At 41.7% G+C, this 25,315-nt stretch overlaps 1 protein-coding gene across 5 annotated transcripts in view; it reads left to right on the top strand.

Moving 5' to 3' along the window:
* The window catches only part of prickle1b (prickle homolog 1b), a 147,701-nt gene extending 137,626 nt beyond the window's left edge, over positions 1-10,075 (top strand). For all 5 annotated transcript variants that reach the window (XM_072552600.1, XM_072552603.1, XM_072552604.1 and 2 more), the window contains 4 exons: positions 291-494; positions 3,407-3,593; positions 5,138-5,995; positions 7,843-10,075. In XM_072552600.1, the coding sequence (XP_072408701.1) occupies positions 291-494; positions 3,407-3,593; positions 5,138-5,995; positions 7,843-8,696 (2,103 nt within the window). In that variant the 3' untranslated portion in view covers positions 8,697-10,075. The remainder of the gene's footprint in view (positions 1-290; positions 495-3,406; positions 3,594-5,137; positions 5,996-7,842) is intronic.
* Positions 10,076-25,315: the final 15,240 nt, after the last annotated feature.

The following is a 25,315-nucleotide window of genomic DNA, read 5'->3' as shown; positions in this document are numbered from 1 at the left end:
GTTAACACCTGAGTGGTGACTACATCTCTTGTTGAAGTGGCTGTGATAACAGAATAATGGTTTCAACAATTCTGATAAGCCTGCAGATTTGACTCTGGACAAGTCATGGTCTATGTTTACTTTGGACCACGAGTTAGGGTTCATTCCCACCTTAGTTCCACAATAGGTTTTCTGAGGTAATTGAACCTGTGTCAATGTCATGGTGCAGGAGCAGGAATGTGAGTGCAGGTTTTATTTTACACCCTCAATGCCCCACACCTGACTTCCAACCTCTCGATTGTGTCTTCCAGTGTAAGGAGAAGATAAAAGGAGGTGAGGTCGCAATATTCGCCTCCAGAGCTGGTTCTGCTGTTTGCTGGCACCCAGCATGCTTTATCTGCTCAACCTGCCAGGAGCTCCTCGTTGACCTCATCTACTTTTACCAAGACAGGAAAATCCACTGTGGCAGGCATCACGCTGAACTTCTGAAACCCCGCTGCTCTGCCTGTGACGAGGTGAGACAAGGTGTATGTGAACAAATTACTGAATTAACAGTATACTGCACGCTGACTGACCTTAGAAGCTGTCTTCTTTCTTTAACGATTGGGAGATGCAATATGGGATGTTTAAAGTGGAGTGCTGTCACAGCATTTGGGAGAGAGACCAATTTACATTTGTATAGTACCTTTCCTCAAGTTCAGAACAATGCAAAACATTTACAGCCATTTTCCAAGGTAATGTCACCATAATCCCATCAGACTGTAGGGGCTGCTGCCTCATCTAAAAGGGATGACTGGTGGTGGTTTAACCTGAGGGTCATCGCACCTTAGATGATGCGAAGGGCTGGAACAGAGAGGCCTTCATGGTTATCTCGCTCGGTGGTGTTGACATCGCAAACCAGCCAACTGAATTATGATTGTGATAGGGGACTGTCTAGTTAGATGCACAGGTAGACGATTCTGCAGCCGACAGCAAGACATCAGAATGGCGTGTTGCCTCCCTGGTGCCAGGATCATGGATATCTCGGAGAGGGTGCAGAATATTCTCAAAGGGAAGCGGGACCAGCAGGAGGCTGTTGTACTCATTGGAACTAACGACACAGGCAGTGCAAAGGATGAGATTCTGAAGGGAGAATATGGAGAGTTAGGCAAGAATTCAAAAAGGAGGTCCTTGAGAGCATTAATATCTGGATTACTGCCAGTGCTACAAGCTAGTGAGGGTAGGAATAGGAGGATAGAGCAGATGAATGCATGGCTGAGGAGCTGGTGCAGGGGAGAAGGATTCACATTTTTGCATCACTAGAATCTCTTCTGGGGTCGAAGTGACCTGTACAATAAGGATAGATTGCACCTGAATTGGAAGGGGACTAATATACTGATGGGTAGATTTGCTAGAGGTGTCCGGGAGGATTTAAACTAATAAGGATCTGAGTTATAGAGAGAGAATGGACAAGCTAGGATATTTTTCTTTAGAGCGTAAGAGTCTGGGGGTGGGTGGGGGGGGATCTTATAGAAGTGTATAAGATTGTGAGAGGCATGAATAGGGTGAATGCACTAAGTCATTTTCCCAGAGTTGAGAATCAAGGACTAGCAGGCATCAGTTTAACGTTAGAGGGGAAAGAATAAAAAAGAACCAGAGGGACAACTTTTATTTTACACATAGGGTGGTCTGCATATGGAACGAGCTGCCAGCGGAGGTGGTTAAGGCAGGTACATTAACAACATTTAAAAGGCGATTGAACAAAAACGTGGGTAAGAAAGGTTTAGAAGGATGTGGGCAGGGAAATGGGGTTAGTGTGGATGGACATTTTGATCAGCTTGGGCCAAGGGCCTTTCTCCATGCTGTAGGACTCTATGACTCTCAGACAACTGGCTTTGACCTGAAACAATAACTCAGATTTCTCTCCACAAATGCTGCCAGACTTGCTGAGTTTTTCCAGCAATTTCTGTTTTGTTTCCGATTTGCAGCATCCGCAGTCCTTTCAGTTTTTATTAGAAGAGGGAATGTCGCCAGTCAGGGCCAAACATTCCTTGCTCAGCCAATCCTAGAGGTGGGGAGTCGGGTGGCGGGGAACGAAAACTGATGTTTTTTTCTCACTCTGTGAAAAGTTGTCGGCACAGATTGACTGTGTCATTAACCAATAACAAGGAAGAGACTCCCTTGTTCACAGCCATGTGACAGTCCAAAGTGACTTGCAGTCAAAGCCATACATGTTGAGTTGAGTACAGTCACTGTTGTACTGTTGGAAAGGCAGCTATTTGGACCCACACAGCTATGTGATAACGATGAAGTAATCTTTATCCAATGAAGAGCCCTATCAGACTTGAAATGTTAACTGCTTCTCTCTCCACAGGTGCCCTCAGAACCCCTGAGTCTCTCCAGCACTTTCTGTTTCTATTTCAAATCTTCAGCATCTGTAGTACTTTGCTTCTATTTTGTATCAGTTTTACGATCTTGATTGCGAGGGTAAATATTGCCAGGAGGCAGAGGCAATTCTCCCATCCCTTTGCTTCAGAATTTTAACTGAGGGAACAGTCAGGGCCTCTGATCAACATCTCATTCGAAGGATAGTGCCCTGGACAGTGCAGCACCCACTCAGTACTATTCTTATGTTCTGCTCAAGTCTTGAAATTCTGATCAAACATGGAGGCAAGGAAGTAGCCAACTGAGCCATGGCTAACATGTGGTGATGGTACTGCATTGCAACTAGCAGAAGTAATTGTCAACAGCATTTCAACACAAAGGGCTACACAAATTCAAGCACTGTTTAACTTTCTTCAATGCAATCTAAACACTGGTGGGGAGAGTGGAAGTGGTTGGGGACTAATTTCACTGGAACAATCCCAGCAACTTGCAGAACCTAATGTAATGAAACATCACAAACATAGTGTTATTGAAGATAAATGTTACATTTTTTGATCGTGACCAAAAATGCACACAAATAGGAGGACTTTAAGGAATATCTCCGAGGAGGGAGGTAAGAGAAATTGCCAAAGCTTAAGTCCAGATCTTAAAGGCATAGCTGCCAATGGTGAGGCAATAAAAATACAGGGGCACATGCAACTACACTTGAATGAACACTCTATTCTCTTGGGACAATCTACAAATATACATTTTACAGATTATATACATAGAACCAAATAGTTATTAAATCTTAGCTGTGATTCAAGTGCACGATCCAGCGGAACACTCTATTCGTTCCATCCTCTGACTAACATTTAGCTCGAAGTTATCCGAAAACATTTGTGTAATCTTAATGGCGTTTCTCAGGACATACAAAAGAGACACTGTGGTTTTTTTTTCTGGTCTTAGTCTTCAAAGATGGCATATTTATTTACATTTCAGTTTAAATGTGAACTGCAGAGATCCATGCGGCACCTCGGAGATTTGGATACTTGCCTAACAAAGCGTTCTTCTGGAATTTCAGATTATTTTTGCCGATGAATGCACAGAGGCTGAAGGCCGGCACTGGCACATGAAGCACTTCTGCTGCTTTGAGTGTGAAACAGTTCTGGGCGGACAGAGATATATTATGAAGGATGGGCGCCCGTACTGTTGTGGCTGCTTCGAGAGTCTGTACGCAGAATATTGCGAAGCTTGTGGAGATCATATAGGTATTTCAGTTTTCTTCTCTCGTTTATGTACTGCTTAGCTGCAATTTAAAAACCCCACTTCTTTTAAAGTATACCTGCGCATAATTGGTTTTTGTGCAATGAATGAGATACAGCTGCTGATTTTTTTTTAACAACTGACAATCAAAAGGTTGAGATAAAATCTTAGCAACCTAGCAAGGGAGAAATATGTACATTCTTTGTACATAACCAGTCCCATCGTGGAGTCGATGGATGGTTGTTAGAAAGCAAAAGAAAAAGACCAGATGTCAAACTGTGATAGTGTCAGATCCTTAACATTGACCACAATGGTGGACTGGTATTGTCTTCAGACTCCATTTGATACATACCTTCAGCAAACCTGGGGATAGTCACTTGATTATGACCATGATGCAAAGAAGGCTTGGTTAAGGACCCCATGGAAATATTACTGGCCAGCACAGCAGTCACTGGGCCAAGGGGAACTTGCTGCAATCTGGGTGGCACGGTGGCTCAGTGGTTAGCACTGCCGCCTCACAGCACCAGGGACCCGGGTTCGATTCCAGCCTCGGGTGACTGCCTGTGTAGAGTTTGCACTTTCTCCCCGTGTCAGTGTGGGTGTGCTCCGGTTTCCTCCCAGAATCCAAAGATGTGCAGGTTCGGTGAATTGGCCATGCTAAATTGCCCATAGTGTTAGGTGCATTAGTCAGAGGGAAGTGGGTCTGGGTGGGTTACTCTTCGGAGGGTCATTGTGGACTTGTTGGGCCGAAGGGTCTGTTTCCACACTGTAGGGAATCTAATCTAATCTAATCAGCTGCCAACAGATAAGTAAGCTTTGTCTAAGCTCAACAAAACTCCATTAGCTGTCTCTTGCATTTTCTAATCCCAAGATATGGCCAAAGGCTGAGCTGACAAATGATTCAAAAGTAAATCCTTATGAACAGACAAAGTGCAGCAGATTTGTAAAATTCACACAGAAAACCCATCTCTGACCCAGAGTTCATGTAGTGTTGAATTTGCATTGGATGACAAGGCACAGCCTAACCTGTACATCAGGAACATTGACTGTAAAAGTACTTAGGGATATGCTATGTACTTTGTTTCCAGCGATTTAAAAAAAGTTCATTCACAAGTTGAGGGCATTGCTGGCTAGGCCAGCATTTATTGCCCATCTCTAATTACCCAGAGGGCAGTTGAGAGTCAACCACATTGCTGTGGGTCTGGAGTCACGGGTAGGGCAGGCCAGGTAAGGATGGCTGTTTCCTTCCCTAAAGGACGTGAGTGAACCAGGTGTGTCCTTCCAACAATGGATTCATGATCATCAGGTGATTCTTAATTCCAGATTTTATTGAATTCAAGTTCCACCATCTGACGTGGCCGGGTTCAAACCCGAGCCCCCCCCCCCAGAACATTACCTGGGTCAACAATCCAGTGATAATACCATGAGCCACCATATCCCCACTTTTCAGTATTTGGGTACAAATTCATAAGTGTAAACTTGAGCAAAAAACTAAATAATGTCAAATTGCTTATTGCTTTTGTCTAAATGAAGGTTCCTTTAACTGCAGGAGTTGATCATGCACAGATGACGTATGATGGGCAGCATTGGCATGCCACCGACAAATGCTTTTGCTGTGCCCAGTGCAGGACTTCGCTTCTGGGGTGCCCATTCCTCCCAAAGCAAGGTCAGATTTTCTGCTCGAAATCCTGCAGCATGGGCGAAGACGTCCACGCCTCGGACTCCTCGGACTCTGCGTTCCAGTCTGCGCGGTCCAGAGAGTCCAGGAGGAGTGTGCGACTGGGAAAAAGCAGCAAATCTGCGGACCAGTGCAGGCAGTCGCTGCTGCTTTCGCCAACGGTAAATTACAAATGCCCCGATCTCTCTGACAGGGGCGACGACCCTTTATCTCAACAAATGGACGCCCTCAGCCTCAGCAGCCCAGCTGAGAGTCTCAGCAACAATCATTTCTGGAAGGGCCGATTGGAGGCCGATGCAGCTGAAGAACATGAAGAATGGGCCGAGCACGATGATTACATGACCCAGCTACTGCTCAAGTTTGGCAGTCGGGGCGTCTTTCAGCAGTTCAGTGAAGACGCCAAGCACTGGATATCAGACAGTGAAGCCAAAACTAAAATGGAACTGAATGGCTGTAATGGCCAAGGCTTGGTAAGTACGAAGTATGAATCCAACATGTACTGGGCACAATCCCAAGATAACCTAGGAGACTCCGCCTATGGGAGCCACCCAGGACCTGCCAGCAGTCGCAAGATCCAAGAGCTTGACATTGACCATGGTGCAGCCGCCTACAATCATGACCAGAACCAGTGGTACGAAGATTCATTGGAATGCCTCACGAATGAGTTAAAGCCAGCTGAACAAAGTGTTCGAGATTCTGTGGACTCTCTAGCCCTGTCCAATATCACAGGTACCAAACTCTTGAACATCTTAATTACTAATATCAAAATTAATGAATATTTATCATTTTAGAAAATGAATTTTTGTATTAATTGTAAGAATTATGGTCACTTAATTACAAATATATCAGAAGAAATGTTTCTAAATTTCAGTAACTAAATAGCTGACCTGAATTTCAGATTGGTTCCATAGGTCAGCACAACATTGAGGGCAGAAGGGTCTGTATTGTGCTGTTATGTTCTATGTTCTAATTTACTTTTTAAATAAGACATCACTTTCAATCATCTTGAGTTCAACAATGAAGCAACATCAGAGCAGATATTTTAAAAATACCATTGCTTTACTCTGTGTTAAACACTTTCTTTTACCAACTATGTTGACAACAATACCTGCCACTATGTAATACCTTTTAAGATACTGAGAGTCTGCATAAGGTTATATGGTGTCAGTTCAGATTATAAGTGTTGCAATGTAGAAGAGGGAGGTAGGAAACCACAGGGAGGTTTAAGGAGGGAAGTTGGGGATGTAGGTGTAACTGCAAATGTTTTGTTTATACAAGTCAGAGATCCACAAAATGACAGAACTAGAGGAGCACAAAGATTTCAGATGTCTGCAGGATTGAACAGGAAGGAGCGAGTCCATGGACAGAATTGAACAGAAGAAGAAAACTTTAGAAATTGGGTCCTGGTACACAAATACTTCCAGAGTAGCTCAGTAAGCACAGAGGTAGGGGGTGTACAGATTGGTGCAAGTTAGGATACAGAGTCTTGGCTTGAGCTCAATTTTAGAAGAAGGCTTGTATTTAATTGTAGTGCTTTTCACAAGGACTGACACCTAAGCGTTCTGCACATAAAGAATTCCTTTGAAGTGTAAAAGTGATTTTTAAAAATCTTGTACACGAGATACCCATCACAGTCTGATAAGTAATTAAGGTGTCAACTGTACTTTACCACAAGCTAGTACTATGCCTCTGTTTGGTTCTAGACTCATGTCCCTAGCCAGGGGTTGAGCACAAAATTGAGGTCGACATTCTACCGCAGGACTGAGGGAGTACTGCGCTATAAGAAGTGTCATTTTTTAGATGAGACATTCAAATCTGTTCTATCTATCCTCCCAAATGGAAGATCCCAGTGAACTATTTTTAAAAATGTGGGAGAATTACCCAGCATCCAGGTCAACATTTACCCTCAATCAATACCAGCAAAGCAGATTATTTGATCATTATGATAGTATCATTTGACTGAGCTTGCTATGCACAAATTGACTGTCATATTTCCAATATTTCAACACTGACTACAATTTAAAAGTATTCGTTGACTGTGAAGCCTATGCCTGTGAAAGATATTGTGTAAATACAAGCTTTCAAAAAAAATTGCTCTCTCAGGGTTTTAAGACCATAAGGTATAGGAGCAGAAATTAGGCCATTCAGCCCATTCAGTCTGCTCCGCCATTCAATCATGGCTGATAAGTTTCTCAACCCTCTTCTCCCACTGTCTCCTCACAACCCATGATCCCCTTGATACTCTAGAACCTATCTATCTCAGTCTTAAACATACTTTGAACTTTGCTGCTATCTAATTAGATGCAAGTCATGCTGAAAACTAGTTTTAATTGTCACACTGAGATTCCAACAAATTTTATGCATACAATGCAATGGCAATGTTAGTAGCATTACTGAACAGTCATAATGAAGAAATGAGTGGTTTTTATGGTACTTTGGAGACACAAAAGAAGCTATAAGTCTCTAAATTAATTGAATAATTTTAAACAAATTCTTCAGTTTTGGAACATAGTAATGATATTTTCTAAATAACAATTAAAATTATTTATCCTTGCTGATCTTTGTTTTTTTGGTAGGCGCATCAGTAGATGGAGACAACCAGCAACGATCATCTGTGTTTGCTCTCCAGGATTTCCAAGAAATTGAGAATGACTGTGAGAAAATGAGTAACATGGGGACGATGAACTCCTCAATGCGCCACCGCAGCACAGAATCCCTCAAGAGTTTGACCTCCGAACTCTGTCAGGTCATGGCCCCAGAGGAGAAGCGAAAGCCACTCTGCAATCCGATGCTGAGGAGATCAAAGTCCCAGTCAAGGCCCCAGCAAGTTAAGTTTTCTGATGACGTCATTGACAACAGGAGTTACGAGGAGATCGAAATCCGGCAGCCTCCGATGAGCGAGAGAACTCGCCGGCGCGCATACAACCTTGACGGCTACGCCAATCGGCATCACCATCGTCGCCGCAAGAGCAGGAAGTCCCGTTCTGACAATGCCCTCCATCTGGTGACAGAGAGGAGAAGTCCACGAGAAAGGCCTTGTGTTTACCCTCCAGAGGATTGTGAAAAATTAACCCAAGTCAAAGTCTCGCATGAACGGCGAGCATACGTTCAAAGCCAGGAACTGTATGGGCAGTACAGTCATAACCCAGACTACGCCCTGCAGAACCAAGTTGTGGACAAATTTCTTGGCTTGTATGCTGAGGATGATGACTCCTGGTGCTCAACCTGCTCCTCTTCATCCTCCGATTCAGAAGAAGAAGGTTACTTCCTTGGGCAACCGATCCCACAGCCCAGGGCCCAACGATACCAGTATTATACGGATGATCTTGCAGGGCCGTCATCGGTGCTGGCGAGTTCTAGTATTGGGTCACGGACCACCAAATCCAAAAAGAAAAAGGGGCACAAAGGGAAAAATTGCATAATTTCCTAGAGCAGAATGAGTATGAACCAAATCTGCAAGGAGCCTTTCCCACTTACTACTCTGTGAATTCAGATGGTGTTACTAAAGCAACCTATAAGTTCATTTGAAACTACAGAACACCCAGAGACAGTTGCTGGTCAGACTGCTACTTTTCCACTTTAAAGCCAAGAGTGACTGACACGGCAATTGTGGATAAACACACTATTGTTTACACTTGTAGCGGTTCACTTGTTTCTGTATTTTCACTGACTACCTACTAATAAGCAGTGGGTTGGGTAACATCCCTGTCTCTGAGCCAGAACGTACAGGTTCAAGTCCCACTCCAGGGCTTAATGGACAAGGAAGGTGCATAATTATGTGGCAAAACAGGTTGGTTGTGAACAGTAAATTCTTCCCATGTCAATGGAGGCAGTATCAGCTGGATAGATTCCTGATGAACCATGTGATGGACAAAGAAACATTCTTATGTCACTGTCCACAGTGATACATAGATACATACAACATGCATGTAAAAGGTGATGTCGCCACAGCAAGTCAGACCCCCTGAGCAAACCCCCTCTCTTTATAGTTCTTCAATCAACCAGTACAACACGGAACTTCATACTGCTGAGTGTATACTTTCAGAAAGTTTTAACTGGTCTTAACAGCTTTTAACTTTGTAACCTGTTTTAATATGTCTTTATTGGTGCTTTCTGTATTATAATGTTAAATGTTCACTTTTATTAAGGTGTTAGCAATGAGCATGTAAAGGCAAAGCAAACGTTACTGAGTGACCAACAGGCAATAATGAAAGTCAGGCTGAGCGCAAATCTGCTTCCCAATTCTCAATATTACAGGCATAAAAGTAGCAGCGATCAAAGAAAAATGTTGGTATTTAAAATGTAGGATTTAGTAACTAAAGTTAATCATAATTTAACAGTGCAAATACTGTATATATTGTACAGTTCAGATTAAGAACTGATATTTTTATATATCCCTGAATTACAAAACAAGTCGTTTATCTCTGGTTGTAAGAAATAGATGTAATGAAGTAATTGGCAACGTTATATTTGGTTTCATAATGACTCCTTGTCAAGTAACAATTTAGCTTTTTGTTGTTAGGGTGTGTGTGTGTGTGTGTGTGTGTGTGTGTGCGCGCACGCGCGTGTTTATGCTTTTTTAGACAGCAAACGTTGCCCCCTGGTTGTTGGTTCAATTAAGTTCTTGCTGGAATCATCAGCATGCAGAGTATTAATAGTCCTGCACAGTTGCAGAACTGGGGTGTCCTTGCTGTGTTCAAGAGCTCAGTGAGAATCCGATAATGTAAAGAAATATCAAACTGATGTATAAATGTAAAAACTGGAACATGTAGATGAATAAAATTAATAAAAAATGTTATTGTAAGATAACCCAATTTGTTTCTAAATTGCACTACATTCAATAAATAGAAGAAGTGCAAAGTGAATCTGATTGATTAGAAACACAATTTTAGTAATTGGTAGATGTGATTCTCCTAACAAAACCCAGACAGATGAAAGTTTTGCAAAAATTGTGTTTATTTAAAAAAAAATACTTGTTGATAATATCTGTTTCCTGCTATTGTATTCTCATTACTTGGGCGGGGAAACAGACAGTTTGTAATTGGAACTGGAAGATGAAGGATTTCCAATTCAGTGTAGAAGTTGGTTTCAGATTACTTTTCCCTGCAGATAAGGAACAGAGATTGGGTGACACAGTTGGTTAGAATAATGTTGTTCGATCTTCTGAAATTGCAATTCAAAACAGCAAATGCCTGTTAATGTAATGCTTATTGAGTCATGTGCATTTCCAGTTGGTAAAGGTCCAAAAATAAAGGCTACTGCAAATCAGAGCTAATTGTAAAATTGAAATCAGCAGACATACAAACAGGAAATTGAACATCCTATTGCTTGAGTAGTTGATTATCATTCTGAGGGACACAACTAGAGGATGTCTGCAATAGAAGCAATTTTAATGCTGAATGAACACACCTACAGACCCATGTTATAAATGTTTGCTCATCTAAGTAAGAGAAGGTTTGGGGGAGGGGGTGGGGAGGAGAGTGTCCACTTGTGATATCAGTGCAATCCAACTGAACCAAGACAAGGGAATTTTAAGTACCTGTAACCTGCAAAAAAAGTTTCTTCTATACTGATTTCAACTTCAATAAGTGCAAATTGATTCCCACAAGACTGGCCAAGCTTCCAAGTCAAAATTTGCAAGGAAGGTGACCAACTTGTTATGAAATAAACTATGGGACGATTTGTCCTGGTGGCCAATGAGTAAGGAAAATTCCAGTGAACTGAGCCATTGTCTGTGATTAAATAAAAACTAAAAATATATAAATCACGTATTATCAAAGGCAACTGGGGGTATAGCCCGTATGCTATGAATAAGTTAAAGTATTGTGCATAGATAGGCTGCAGGATAGAAGATTCAACAAAACATAAAATAAAAGCAAAGAATGATTAAATAGTTAGTAAGGGACAAATAGAATATGAGAGAAAGCTAGCCAGAAAGATGAAAAGATAGTAAGAGTTTTTATAATTTTTTTTTAAAAACAAGAGTTAACAAGGCAAGCGTTCATCCATAGGAAGCAAATATAGAGAATAATTGAAAATAACGAGAAGAGAGATGAATTGAACACGTCTTTCATATCATTCTTCACCATAGACAAAAAAAAGTAACATCTCTGAAGCAGCTATTACTTAGGAAATAGAAATGAGGGAGGAATTCAGGAAAATCATAATCACAATGGTAGGGTCTTGGGTTGTGTTGTAGAACAAAGGGACCTAGGGGTTCAGGTATACAATTCTTTGAAGTTTGAGTCATATATAGACAGGGTGGTTAAAAAGATATTTGGCATATTTGATTTCATTGCTCAATCCTTTGAGTATAGGAGTTGGAAATTCATGTTTGGGTTGTACAGAACATTGGTGAGGCCTCTTCTGGAATACTGTGTCCCAGTTCTGGTTGCTCAGTTACAGGAAGAACATTATTAAGCCGGAGAGGGTTCAGAAAAGATTTACCAGGATGTTGTCAGATATGGATGGTTTGAGCGATAAAGAAAAGCTGGATACTCTGGGACATTTTTTTCACTGGAGCATAGGAGGTTGAGAGGTGACCTTTTAGAAGTTTATAAAATATTGAAGGGTGCAGATAGAGAATGGGAGATTTCAAGACTAGCAGGCAAACTTTTAAGATGAGAGTAGAGTGGTATAAAGAAGACAGGAAGGGCAATTCTTTTACACAGTGGGTGGTTTGCGTGTGGAATGAACTTCCTGAGGAAGTGGTGGATGTGGGTACAATTAAAATGTTTAAAAAACATTTGGATAAGTACATGAATAGGAAAGGTTTCCAGGGATATTGGCCAGGAATAGGCAGTTGGGACTACTTTCATTTGGGATTATGTTTGCCATGGACTTTTTGGACCAAAGGTCTGTTTCAGTCCTAATGACTCTATGAGCAGAGAAGTGGTTAAGGTGTATTATTAGAGCTGTGGGTTATCAGGTACCCCTATCTTGATAGACTTCAGCCTAGGGAATTGAAAACTGGCTAGTAAGATATTTGATACATAGGTTTTAATGATCCAGAACTTCTTAAATTTGGGAAGGTCCCATTGAATTGATAGCAAATGTGACTACAATATTCAAAAGCCCTTCATCTGTAGTTCTCCCTTTCTGCTAGCTTCCAGCATCTGCAGTCTCAACTTTCTCCTTGTGACTGAACTGTTTGCCTAATAAGGAAATGTTGGGCAGGCAAGGTTTGTATTTAGATTGAAACCCAGTTTCCTGTGGGTCTTGACAGGGTGTATGTGGAAAGGATGTCTCCTCTTAATGGAAGAATCTAGAACTGGGCGGTCACTTTTAAAACCATTCAATCACCCATTCAAAATGGAGGTGAGGATTTTTTTTCTTCTTTGAGGGCCATGAGTCTTTGGAATTCTCTTCCTGAAATGGCAGTGGAAGCAGACACTTTTAAGTCAGAGGTGAATTGAATATTGATGAGCAAGGGGGTGAAAGGTTATCAGGTGTAGACATCAAAGTCATACTTGACTGAGCGTGACATCAAGGAACTTTAATGAAATCAATGGGAAACTGGAGTCTATGGGAAAATGCTGGATGGAGTCATACCTGACACATAGGAGGATAGTCATGGTTGTTGGAGGTTCATCCTCTCAATTCCAGGATATTTCTGCAGGAGATCCTCACAGTAGTGTCCTTGGCCCAGTCACCTTCAGCTGCTTACAGTGAGAAGTGGGAATGATCATTGTGCAGTCATCAATGTGTAGCACCATTTGTGACTCTTTGGATACTGAAGGTCCTTGTCAAATCACAGCAAGGTCAGGACAATATCCCAATAAATGAAACAAAGACCGTCAGATGCTGGAGATCTGAAACGACCAAAAACAGGAAGTGCTGGAAAACTCGGCAAGTATGGCAGCATTGTGGAGAGAAAGCAGAGTTAATGTTTCACGTTCAGTGACCTTTCTTCAGAACTTGGGCTCACAACTAGTAAACAATATTTGTACCAAGACGTGTCAGGCAATGACCACATCCAATAAGTGAGAATCTAACTATCACCCTTTGATCTTCAATGGTGTTACTAACACTGAATCCCTAACTATCAACATCCTGGGGTTTACCATTGACCACAAATGCAACTGAACTTGCCATACAAAGACAGTGCCCACAAGGGCAGACCAGATTTAGGAATCCTGCAACAAGTAACTCACCCCTTGACTCCTCAGAGCCTGTTCTGCCATCTGAAGGGCATAAGTCAAGTGTGTGATGGAATGCTCCTCCCTTGCTTAGTTGAGTGCAGCTCTAACAGTACTCAAGAAGATTGTCACCATCCACGACAAAGCAGCCTGCTTGACTGGTATCCACAAACCATAAACATCCCCCAACAGACCCCCCAGCTCATTCCGCACCCAAGATCACTTCCATCTAGAAGGACAAGACCATTAAAAACTGGGGAACACCATCACCTGCAAGCCTCCACCCCTCTGCTCACCATCCTGACTTGGCAATACATTACTGTTATTTCAGTGTCATTAGGGAAATCTCTCCCTTGTCTACTTACAGCACACGGACTGCAATGATTCAAGAAGGCAGTTCATCACTACCTTCTCAAGAGATGGGCAATAAATGCTGACCCAGTCAATGACACACACATCCCATGAGCAATCTTTTTCAAAAGATCAGAATATTTAGGACTTCCAGAATCTGGAATATTTTGCTTTTGTGACACATGGAAAAAAATTAGCAAGAATGGCATAATGCATATTCTTTGGCATGTACGGTGAATTCACAGTAGTTTACTAATACCAAATCTACTGAAATGCACCCACAGATTACCAATGAAAGTTTATACATTCTGCACTTAGAGCTGGACCGTTGGAAAGAAAATCCAATGCTTGAATTAGTTTTAAAACAGACTCTAATTTGATATTTGTTGTATGAAACAGAAGCCCAGTTGACAACCCATCTGGTTTTGGCTGCATGTCATAGTAAACAAAGGCACAGTATTTGCTCATAGATAAGTGTCTGACATATGGTCATGTAAATGCAATGCTTATGTTCCTTGTACATCAAAACCTTTCTCCAAAAAGCCAAGCATTAAAAACAGAACAGCTCTATTTAATCCCATCAATGTGGATTTACACACTCAAACCAGGAATTAAGGGCAGTAGGATTCATTTTCATTTTCCAGATTAACTGATGTATACACTTGGGTGAAGGGGAAATAAAGAAAGTAAATGACACACATATGCAATCTTCTGCACACACTGCACAACCTTTTGTACTTCGTTGCTAATAGTTTTCAGTATAAAATAAACATTTTAGTGAAACTATTTTGATAGACTAAGCCTGTACTTGATATCTACTTTAGAATGCACTTGGAAGGTGAATAAATATGAATCAGAAAGTTGTGACTGTCCTGAAACCACACTGCCACTCGAAATACAGCAGGAAGATCCATCCCCAAAACTGTCCAGGAAAGTCCATCCAGTGGGGAGGAAGGTTGTCCCTGGGAGGAGACTGGGAGAAGCTGCTCTTCTAAGCACAGGCTGGTTCTGTCCTGCAATTGTTGCTGATGGGCTCACTATGAACATCTCGGAGTAAACTTAGGAGATAGAAGCAATCTGTGAATGATGAAGTAACAAGTAGTTAGGTGAGAGCAGTGAGAAGTCATCAGCATGTGCTTTTAACTGAAGTCAGGATCAGGACCTTCCTTTTTCAGGGGCCACCTGGACTAGAATCACATGTAGGCCAGACCAGGATTGTTTAGCAAGTCATTAATGAATTAGAAGGGACCATTAATCAACAGCAGTCATATAGTTGCTATTAGGCCAGCTGTTTGCTCCAGATTTTATTGACTTCAATTTTCAATATTTGCTAAAGTGGGTTTCAAATCCATGCCCCTTAGAACATTAGCCTGGTGTTCTGGATTACCATTTCAGTGACTTTACCGCCCAGTTATAACGACAGTAGATTAGATTAGATTCCCTACAGTGTGGAAACAGGTCCTTCGGCCCAACAAGTCCACACCGACCCTCCGAAGAATATCCCACCCAGACCCATTTCCCTCTGACTAATGCACCTAACACTATGGGCAATTTAACATGGCCAATTCACTTGGCCTGCATGTCTTTGGACTGTGGGAGGAAACCCACGCAGACACAGGGAGAATGTGCAAATGCCACACAGACAGTCACTTGAGACTGTAATCAAACCTGGGACCCTGACACTGTGAGGCAGCAGTGCTAACCACTTAGCCACCATGCCACCCTGCTCTACTGATAGTTTCTAACATTTCTCCTTGAACAGATGCTCAGCTATCTAGACTGTAGTTTCCTACTTTTGGTCTCCTTTTCTTTTGAAATGAAGGCGATATATTGGCCATCTTCAAATCTTAACAGGACCATCAGTGAAGACTAGTGCAAAGCAGTCATTTTCTTTATTTTGCATTATTAATTCTCCAGACTCACTGTCAATTGGAACAATATTTATTTAGTTTCATTCCTTTCTTTTAAAAATATTAATAGACACTCCTATTATTCTTTTATATTTCTGACTCGCTTTCTCATGAACTATTGTTTTCTCTCTATTAACACTTTAGTGAGTCTTTGCTGTTTGTTTTTTACATTGTCCAATCTTCTGTTATTCCGTCTATCATTACATAGTTAAGTACTTTCTCTTGAAGTTTAATACGATCTATAAACTTTCCAATTCATCACAGATGGGGTGTCCTTTCATTGAAATGTTCTGGCTGTTTGAATCTACCTGTTCTGCGTATCCAGAAACAGCCCTTAAATATGTACTGCTGCATTTCGATTGATCTATAGTCTCATTTCTAGCATCTTTACATTTGTAGTCAATGAATGATGAATTCAACTAACTCAGCTCCATTGAAAATAGTTGCCAAATACATCCTACATTGGCTTCTTGTGCTCAGTGCTGCAGTGCTTTTGTGATAGTGAAGCTGATGTGGAGATATTTAGCAACTTATTGAGAAATAACGAGGCAATGCTGCAGGACAGCTTTGTTTGTAATGATAACCAGAATGGAACTGAATGGCAGAGCTTAAAAACTTGAGAAGATTCCAGCAAATAAAACCAGAGGAAGAAAATTTGGTTAAAATGACAAAATCAGTTTTTAAAATCTGAATGTACACAACATTTGCAACAAGTTGGATGAGTTAGACCATAAAGCATAGAACAGTACAGCACAGTACAGGCCCTTCAACCCACCATGTTGTGCCAAGCATTCATCTTAATCTAAGATCAACCTAACCTACGCACCCCTCAATTTACTGCCATCCATGTGCTTGGCAAGCAGTTGCTTAAATGTTCCTAATGTCACTGAATCTACTACCACCGCTGGCAGTGCATTCCACGCACCCACCACTCTCCAAGTAAAGAACCTATCTTTGACATCTCCCCTATACCTTTCTCCAATCACCTTAAAATTATGATCTCTCGTGACAGCCATTTCTGCCCTGGGGAAAAGTCTCTGGCTATCTATTTATGCCTTATTACCTTAGGATAGGTGAAACAAAGACACGCACAAGAATTCTTAGAGGCATGGCATTCTAACCAGAACACATCGATTTAGATCCTATCTATCGGCCCTTGAAAAAATGAACCGGAAATGACATCACCCACCTTAACAAACCAAAACCTATAAATAGAGAGGCAGGACATACCACCAGCATTTCACCGGATGATGTTACCTAGTATGGTGACAAAGTGTTTAAAAACAAATCTTCCAGCTCAGCGAGCTAACTTACTTCTCAACTCATTACCTCGTACACCTCTATCAAGGTACCTCTTTTCCTTCTTCTCTCCAGTGTGAAAAGCCCTAGCCCACTCAACCTCTCTTCGTAAGGCAAGACCTCCCATCCAGACACTGTCCTGGTAAATCTCCTCTGTACCCTCTCTAAAGCATCTACATCCTTCCTATAATGAACTGGACACAATATTCCAAGTGTGGTCTAACCAGGGTTTTATACAGCTGCAGCTCTTAAACTCAATCCCCCTGTTAATGAAAGCCAAAACACTACACGCCTTCTTAACAACCCTATCAACTTGGGTGGCAACTTTAAGGAATCTATGTACGTGGACCCCAAGGTCCTGCTGTTCCTCTACACTGCCAAGAATTCTGTCTTTATCCCTGTATTCAGCATTCAAATTTGACCTTTCAAAATGAATCACTTCACATTTGTCCAGATTGAACTCCATCTGCTACTTCTCAGCCCAGCTCTACATCCTACCAATGTCTTGCAGCCTGCAACAGCCCTTGACACTATCTACATCACCAACCTTTGTGTCAATGGCAAACTTACTAACCCACCCTTCCACTCCTTATGAAAGTCACAAAGAGCAAAGGCCCAAGAACAGATCTCTATGAGACACCACTAATCACTGACCTCCAGGCTGAATACTTTCCATCCGCTACACTCGCTGTCTTCTTTCAGCCAGCCAATTCTGTATCCAGACAGCCAAATTCCCCTGTATCCCATACCTCCTAACTTTCTGAATGAGCCTACTATGGGGAGCCTTATCAAATGCCTTACTGAAATCCATATACACCACATTCACTGCTTGACTTTCATCACCTGTCTCATCACATCCTCAAAGAACTCAACAAGAACTTTGGGATGCATGACCTGCCCCTCACAAAGCCATGCTGATTATCTTTAATCAAACAATGTTTTTTCAGTCTTAAATCTATCTCTAAAAATCCTTTCCAGTACCTTGCTTACCACAGTTGTAAGACTGACTGGTCTGTAATTCCCAGGGATTTCCCTATTCCCTTTCTTGAACAGAGGAACAACATTCACCTCCCTCCAATCATCTAGTACTACTCCCGTGGAGAGTGAGGATGCAAAGATCATTCCCGAGGTGCAGCAATCTCATTCCTCACTTCCTGTAGTAACCTTGGATATATCTAGTCTGGCCCTTGGGACTTATCTATCTTGCTGCTTCCCAGAATGTCCCACAAATCCACCTTCTTAATATCTATCTATTCAAGCCTATTAACCTGGCCCACGATGTTCTCACTATCAACAAGATTCCTCACTCTAGTGAATACTGAAGCAAGAAAATCACTTAGGGCCTTCCCAACTCTTCAGACTCTAGTCACAGGTTCCCTCCACTATCCTTGATTGGCCCTACCCGCGCTCTGATAAGTGTAGAATTGTTGCAATACACTAATTGACTATGATCTGACAGCTATCACAGATATGTACTTGCAAATGACAAAGGCTGGGCACTGAACATTCAGGGACTCTGACATTTTGGAGATGAGGCAGAATGGAAATCAAAAAGAAGTATCTCTGTTCGTAAAAGATGGGATCAGTAGAGTATTCAGTGATGAGCTTGGAAGGTCAAGATGTAGCAATGTGTTGGTGAAGCATTGCTCATCTTTGATAAATATACCAGATAACAGTAGTTTTCAGGGATCTTTTTATACTTGAGTTCAAAACTGTGGCCAAGTTGTTAGATTTTAGTGAGGAGAGCAATGAGGCCAAAGGTCACTGTGACAGGGCCTGCCATCCACTTTAGACCACCTCATGTGAATCACGACATGATCATTCGCTCATGCACACTCTGGAGGGAGTAGTTTCACAAGGGCGTGCAGTCATCCAATGTTCCACTTAAAATCAAACTCTGCCTCACTGTTCTGATGGGAATGGGTATTTACATTGACAGGCCAACAAGGGGAGAGGCCATTCTAGACTTCGTGCTCGGAAACGAGCTGAGGCAAGTATCAGATCTTGTGGTGGGAGAGCATTTTGGTGATAGTGACCACAACTACTCACATTCTACATAGCTATGGAGAAGGAGAGGATTAGGCAAAATGGGAGGATATTTAATTGGGGAAGGGGAAACTATGATGCGATTAGACATGAGTTAGGAAGCATGGATTGGGAGCAATTGTTCCATGGTAAAGGCACTATAGACATGTGGACACTGTTTAAGGAACAGTTGTTGCAAGTGATGAATAAATATGTCCCTCTGAGACAGGCAAGAAGTGGTAAGATAAAGGAACCTTGGATGACGAGAGTCGTGGAGCTTCTTGTCAAAAGAAAAGAGGTAGCTTACATAAGGTGGAGGAAGCTAGGGTCAAGCTCAACTCTAGAGGATTACAGGCAGGCAAGGGAGGAGATCAAAAATGGTCTGAGGAGAGCCAGGAGGGGGCACGAGAAAGGCTTTGCAGAACGGATTAGGGAGAACACAAAGGCATTTTACACTTATGTGAGGAATAAGAGAATGGTCAAAGAAAGAGTAAGGCCGATCAGGGATAGCATAAGGAATTTGTGTGGAGTCTGAGGAGGTAGGGGAGCCCTAAATGAGTTTTTTGCTTCTGTCTTTATGAAAGAAACGAACTTTGTAGTGAATGAAACCTTTGAAGAGCAGGTGTGCATGCTGGAATGGATAGAGATAGAAGAAGCTGATGTGCTGAAATTTTGTCAAACATTAAGATTGACAAGTCGCCAGGCCCGGACCAGATTTGTCCTTGGCTGCTTTGGGAAACGAGAAATGCAATTGCTTCGCCACTTGCGAAGATCTTTGCATCCTCGCTCTCCACTGGAGTCATACCTGAGGACTGGAGAGAGGCAAATGTAATTCCTCTCTTCAAGCAAGGAATTAGGGAAATCCCCAGCAATTACAGACCAGTACATCTCATGTCTGTCATCTGCAAGGTATTAGAAAGGATTCTGAGGGATAGGATTTATGACCATCTGGAAGAGCATGGCTTGATTAAATGCAGTCAACACCGCTTTGTGAGGGGCAGGTCATGCCTCACAAACCTTATAGAGTTCTTTGAGGATGTGACTAGAAACGTTGACGAGGGTCGAGCTGTGGATGTGGTGTATATGGACTTCAGCAAGGCATTTGATAAGGTTCCCCTTGGTAGGCTCGTTCAGAAGGTCAGGAGGAATGGGATACAGGGGAACGTAGCTATCTGGATACAGAATTGGCTGGCCAACAGAAGACAGCGAGTGGTAGTAGAAGGAAAATATTCTGCCTGGAAGTCTGTGGTGAATAGTGTACCACAGGGCTCTGTCCTTGGGCCTCTACTGTTTGTAATTTGGATGAGGGGATTGAAGGATGGGTCAGCAAGTTTGCAGGCGACACAAAGGTTGGAGGTGTCGTTGCAGAGGGGTATGGATCGAATAACAGACAAGGTCATTTCCCTGGGGTGGGTGAGTCCAGAACTAGAGGGCATAGGTTCAGGGTGAGAGGGGAAAGATTTAAAAGGGTCCCAAGGGGTAATTTGCAGAAGGTATTGCGTGAATGGAGTGAGCTGCCTGAGGAGGTAATGGAGGCTGGTACAATTACAGCATTTAAAAGGCATCTGGATGGGTACATGAATAGGAAGGGTTTAGAGGGGGTTGTGCCAAGTACTGGCAAACGGGACTAGATTAGGTTAGGATACCTGTTTGGCATGCACGAGTTGGACCGAAGGGTCTGTTTCCGTGTTGCACATCTCTATGACTCTGTGGTGGGACTTGACCAACAAGACCAATAGAGGACCAAAGGCAGTGATCCACTGATAGCATTGGACAGGCCTTGGCTAACTTCTCGTATTACAATCAAGTAAACCTCTGACTAATGGAGGTCCCCTTGATTCAACTAAGGATTGATCCCCTTTGACTTTCACAAATGGCCACTTTGTTGAAGCAAATACATAGAAGTGGTTTATGCAGCAACTCAATGTATTTGCATGAGCCACTGGCAAAGCAGGGTGCCATACAGCAATGTATCCACCTCCCATTGTCCACTTGCTGCCAACCAAGACAAGTAGTATCTTCTTCTGTCTATACCAAGCACCAATGCAAGTCACAGATGCAACAAGTTTCCAAGTAAGTGTGAAATGAGTGAGCACTAACAAAGCAAGTTAAAAAATCAGTAAAATCCACCCTTTGCAGATGCATGTGTTGGGTGCATGCCCCTGAGTGCAAAGCAGCCCAGCAGGAGCATTGAAGTGTAAGATGTCTGTAACCTCCAAAGTGCAGAAGTGAAGTCCTGCATTTTGCATTAAAATTATGGACCAGACCAAGCCCAATAACTTGGTGTGCAAAGCGCATGTGTCCTGGATGCAATGTGATTGGTCAAACGACCAGATTTGAAGTAAAACACACTTTATTCATATACTATAGTTAAAATACAACAAAAGAAATAAGAAATTGGCATAGCAACTAAAATATTTAACAGAATAATGGATTATTTATAACTACTAAACAACCAGGAGTATAAAAAATATCAAGAGAAAGAGAGAGAGAGAGAAAAGAGAAAACTGCAACTTCCACCCAGCTTTAAGATCCAGCAACTGCTACTGAAAAACTAAAACTCAAAATCCCGATTCTGTGGGAGCTTAACCCCATCCTTTCAGGCTGCTTCCATCGTTTGCATTTGCATCTTGTTAAGAGCAAATTTTACCTCATTTCTAAGCAGCTTGCAATTTTGCTGTCTTTGCCCCAAGACCACTTGGCAACAAAAAAAAGGCCTCACAATCTGTTTACTTTAAGGGATTTTAATAGACAGCTCGACACCCCTGTCTTAAAATCTCTCTTAAAAAAAACAAAATACACCTGTTATCATGCTATCATGACAGTTTGAGATCAACCACAATAAGGTGGTGAGGCTCATGTTTCTCCAAAGCAAACTTCCATAAACAAAGGATGGCTGCAGACATTGCAGTATTCAGTGACATGTTAGTGGAAGGATCATAAAACAAATGACTGGGGGAAGCAAGTGACGAGCTACATCCACCAGGTCATTGCTCCAACTTTAGAGTCAGGAATTGTTGCCAAGTGGTCTTGGGGCAAGGACAGCAAAATTGCAAGCTGCTTAGAAATAAGGTAAAATTTGCTCATAACAAGATGCAAATGCAAAGAAATAAGGTTTTGTTTCTTATTACTAAGATTTGGAGCTCACCATTGAAAACTTAAGATGAAATTGGAAACCTTTTCTTGTCTTAGAGATTCAGATATTTTTCAATCTTGCATATTTGTGCACATTTCAACCCATTGCTCATTTATTTTACTGATGTTTAGAGATAAATATTGGCTATGACTCTAAGGAGAACCTTTCTGCTGTTTTCAAAATGTCAAAGGATAATCTTAAAGCCACTTGATAACACAGTCAAGACTTCAGTTTCACAAAGACAGCACTTTCTACAATGCAGCATTCCCTCAGTATGACCCTAGACAATGGATTGTCTCTAGATTGTAGGATACTAAAATGGGTTCTTAAAATCTCATAACTGGGGCAGGGAGCTGGATATATGAAATTACTGAAGAAATCCTTTGGCTAGGGATACTGTCTGGTGGATGAATGTTAAAATGTCACTTTTTTAAAAAAGATTTAAAAATACAGAAAATAAATATGCCTGAAATTAACCAAAATGTTTGGTTTAGAATTAAACTTGAGAAGCAAATCTTGTGGATCCAATCTTCCTATTGATAAGGAGGGGTTTTATGCCATTTGCTTTTTCCTCTTCAGTCTTTCACCTACAAGTAATATTTTATCTTCCATTACAAGAAAAACAATATTGGGTGTATACACAACTTAAGTTACAAGTCTATATAACTATTAGTTTCAAATATCACAGGATTATAATCAAAGTCATTCTTGGATTGTCAGCTTTTATAAGCAGGTGGTCAGGTTTTACCACTTTTTCAGATTGGCATGTATAAATTATACTGAGTCCTTTGTGCTTATTTGGCTTTGAGATCATATAACCAGTGTGGACAATTAGATAAGTCTTTTCCATGTAGTTACTCAAACATCACCTGTAAATGATATAGGCACATGCAAGAAAGGTTAATGAAACATTTTAAAGGAAAATTTTGGGGTCCTGATCAGCTAAACAGATTATTTGAAATCCCCCAAAAAATGCTAAGTTAATGGCTAATTCTACCAATGAGACCAGAGGTTTTCTCAGGACTGTGCTCTAGAATAACTACATTCTGAGGAATTGCTACTTGTTCAAAAATTGAAGTTTTAAGGTCGAGCAGCCAGAAGTAGTGGTGGAGGCTAGTACAATTACAATGTTTAAAATGCATCTGGATGGGTACATGAATAGGAAGGGTTTAGAGGGATATGGACCAAATGCTGGCAAAGGGGACTAGATTAATTTAGGATGTTTGGTCAGTGTCGACGAGTTGGACCGAAGGATCTTGTTTCCGTGCTGTACTCTATGGTAATCACTAGATAAAAATGTCACTTGAAATGGGAGTTTCACTCCAAGCAAAAGGTCTGTAGGCAGGTTTTAATATTGCTGTGGACCGCTAGTCCAAGCATAAAGTAATATTGACAGATAAGGAGGCTGCCCTGCAGCTGTTAGGCTACATTTGTGCCAAGTAGGTATTTTGCTTCTCAGGGGTTACCTCTGAAATGGGTGGCCTCTGGCTGGCAGCTCCAAAGAGAGTAAGTTTACAGACAACACCAAAATCGGAGGGGTAGTGGACGTGAAGGAGGTTACCGCAGAGTATAACGGGATTTTGATCAGATGGGCCAATTGGCCAAGGAATGGCAGATGGAGTTTAATTTAGATAAATGTGAGGTGCTGCATTTTGGAAAAGTAAATCAGGGCAGGACTTTTATATACACTTAATAGTAAGGTCCGAGAGAGTGTTGCTGAACAAAGAGACATTGGAGTCCAGGTTCATATTTCCTTGAAAGTAGAGTTGCTGGTAGATAGGATAGTGAAGGCAGTGTGTAGTATGCTTTCCTTTATTAGTCAGAACATTGACTATAGGAGTTGGGAGGTCATATTGCAGCCATACAGGACACTGTTTAGGCCACTTTTGGAATATTGTGTGCAATTCTGCTCTCCCTCCTATAGGAAGGATATTGTGAAATATAAAAAGGTTCAGAAAAGATTTACAAGGATGTTGCCAGAGTTGGAGGGTTTGAAATATAGGAAGAGGTTTCAGCTGTTTTTCTTGGAGCGTCACAGGATGAGGGGTGACCTTATAGAGGTTTATAAATCATGAGGGGAATGGATAGGATAAATAGACAAGGTCTTTTCCCTAGATTGGGGGAATCTAGAGCAAGAGGGTGTAGGTTTAGGGGGAAGAGGGGAAAAGATTTAAAAGGGACCCAAGGGGCAACTTGTTCATGCAAAGGGTGGTGTGTGTATGGAATGAGCTGCTAGTGGAAGTGGTGGATTACATTTAAAAGGCATCAGCATGAATATAAGAAGAGGAAAGGTTGAGGGATATGGGCCAAGTGCTGGCAAATGGGACTAAATTAATTTAGAATGTCTGGTTGGTGTGGTTGAGTTGGACCACTGTACATCTTTAGGACACCATGGTAGACGGCACTGCTGGAATTGGAAGTAATCCCACAGTGATGGCCACAACTGTTTCCTGGACCCAGGTTGGATTGTGGGCATTTACTGGGGAAAGCTTAAGCAGAAGAGCATAAGGGGTGCAGACGATTGGGTGTTAAAGTCCAACAGGAGAAAAGGATTGCGTCACCATTTAGAAAGACATCCAATATGAAAAGAGCTACCCAATGTTTCAAAATTGGCTGCCCACACTAACCATATTATGGCATTGGCAGCATAATATTTAATAAATTCAATTTATCTTTAACTAATTAAATATGATGAGAGTTGTTGATTTTGGCACCCACTCTTGTTATTACAGGATACCTTGGAGTTGGATGGGAAGGCAATGAATTGGCCATCGAACCCATTTTATGTGACACCCTGCTAAACACGCACCTTCCAGGGACATGACAAATCCAGTTCGAAGTCTCAGGTTTATCACAGCACCTCAGGAAAATTGATGCTCCTGAGTCCAAAGAAAAGGAAACTCCATGTTACAGGATTGAGGCCAGAAGCCAAAACAGACAAATGGCAACACCACAGACAGGAGGGGACACTGTTAAATGCGAGACAGTATAATGACAGAAGCTTGTTCCACATATAAAACAAATATTCATCTCACTTTGAAACTCCAAATATTGGGCTTAATTTCTTTTATTGGTGTATATAGATCCATCTGACATGACACAATTAAACATAATAAATTAACATGCTTGTCCAAGTATTGGCAAATTGGTACTTCAATTTTGTGATCCAGAATGCGATTTTTCTGCCAGT

This window comes from Chiloscyllium punctatum, chromosome 32, assembly GCF_047496795.1.
Source record: "Chiloscyllium punctatum isolate Juve2018m chromosome 32, sChiPun1.3, whole genome shotgun sequence".
Lineage (NCBI taxonomy): Eukaryota > Metazoa > Chordata > Chondrichthyes > Orectolobiformes > Hemiscylliidae > Chiloscyllium > Chiloscyllium punctatum.
Note: the sequence above shows the minus strand (reverse complement) of the source record. Positions and strands in the feature narration are given on the sequence as shown.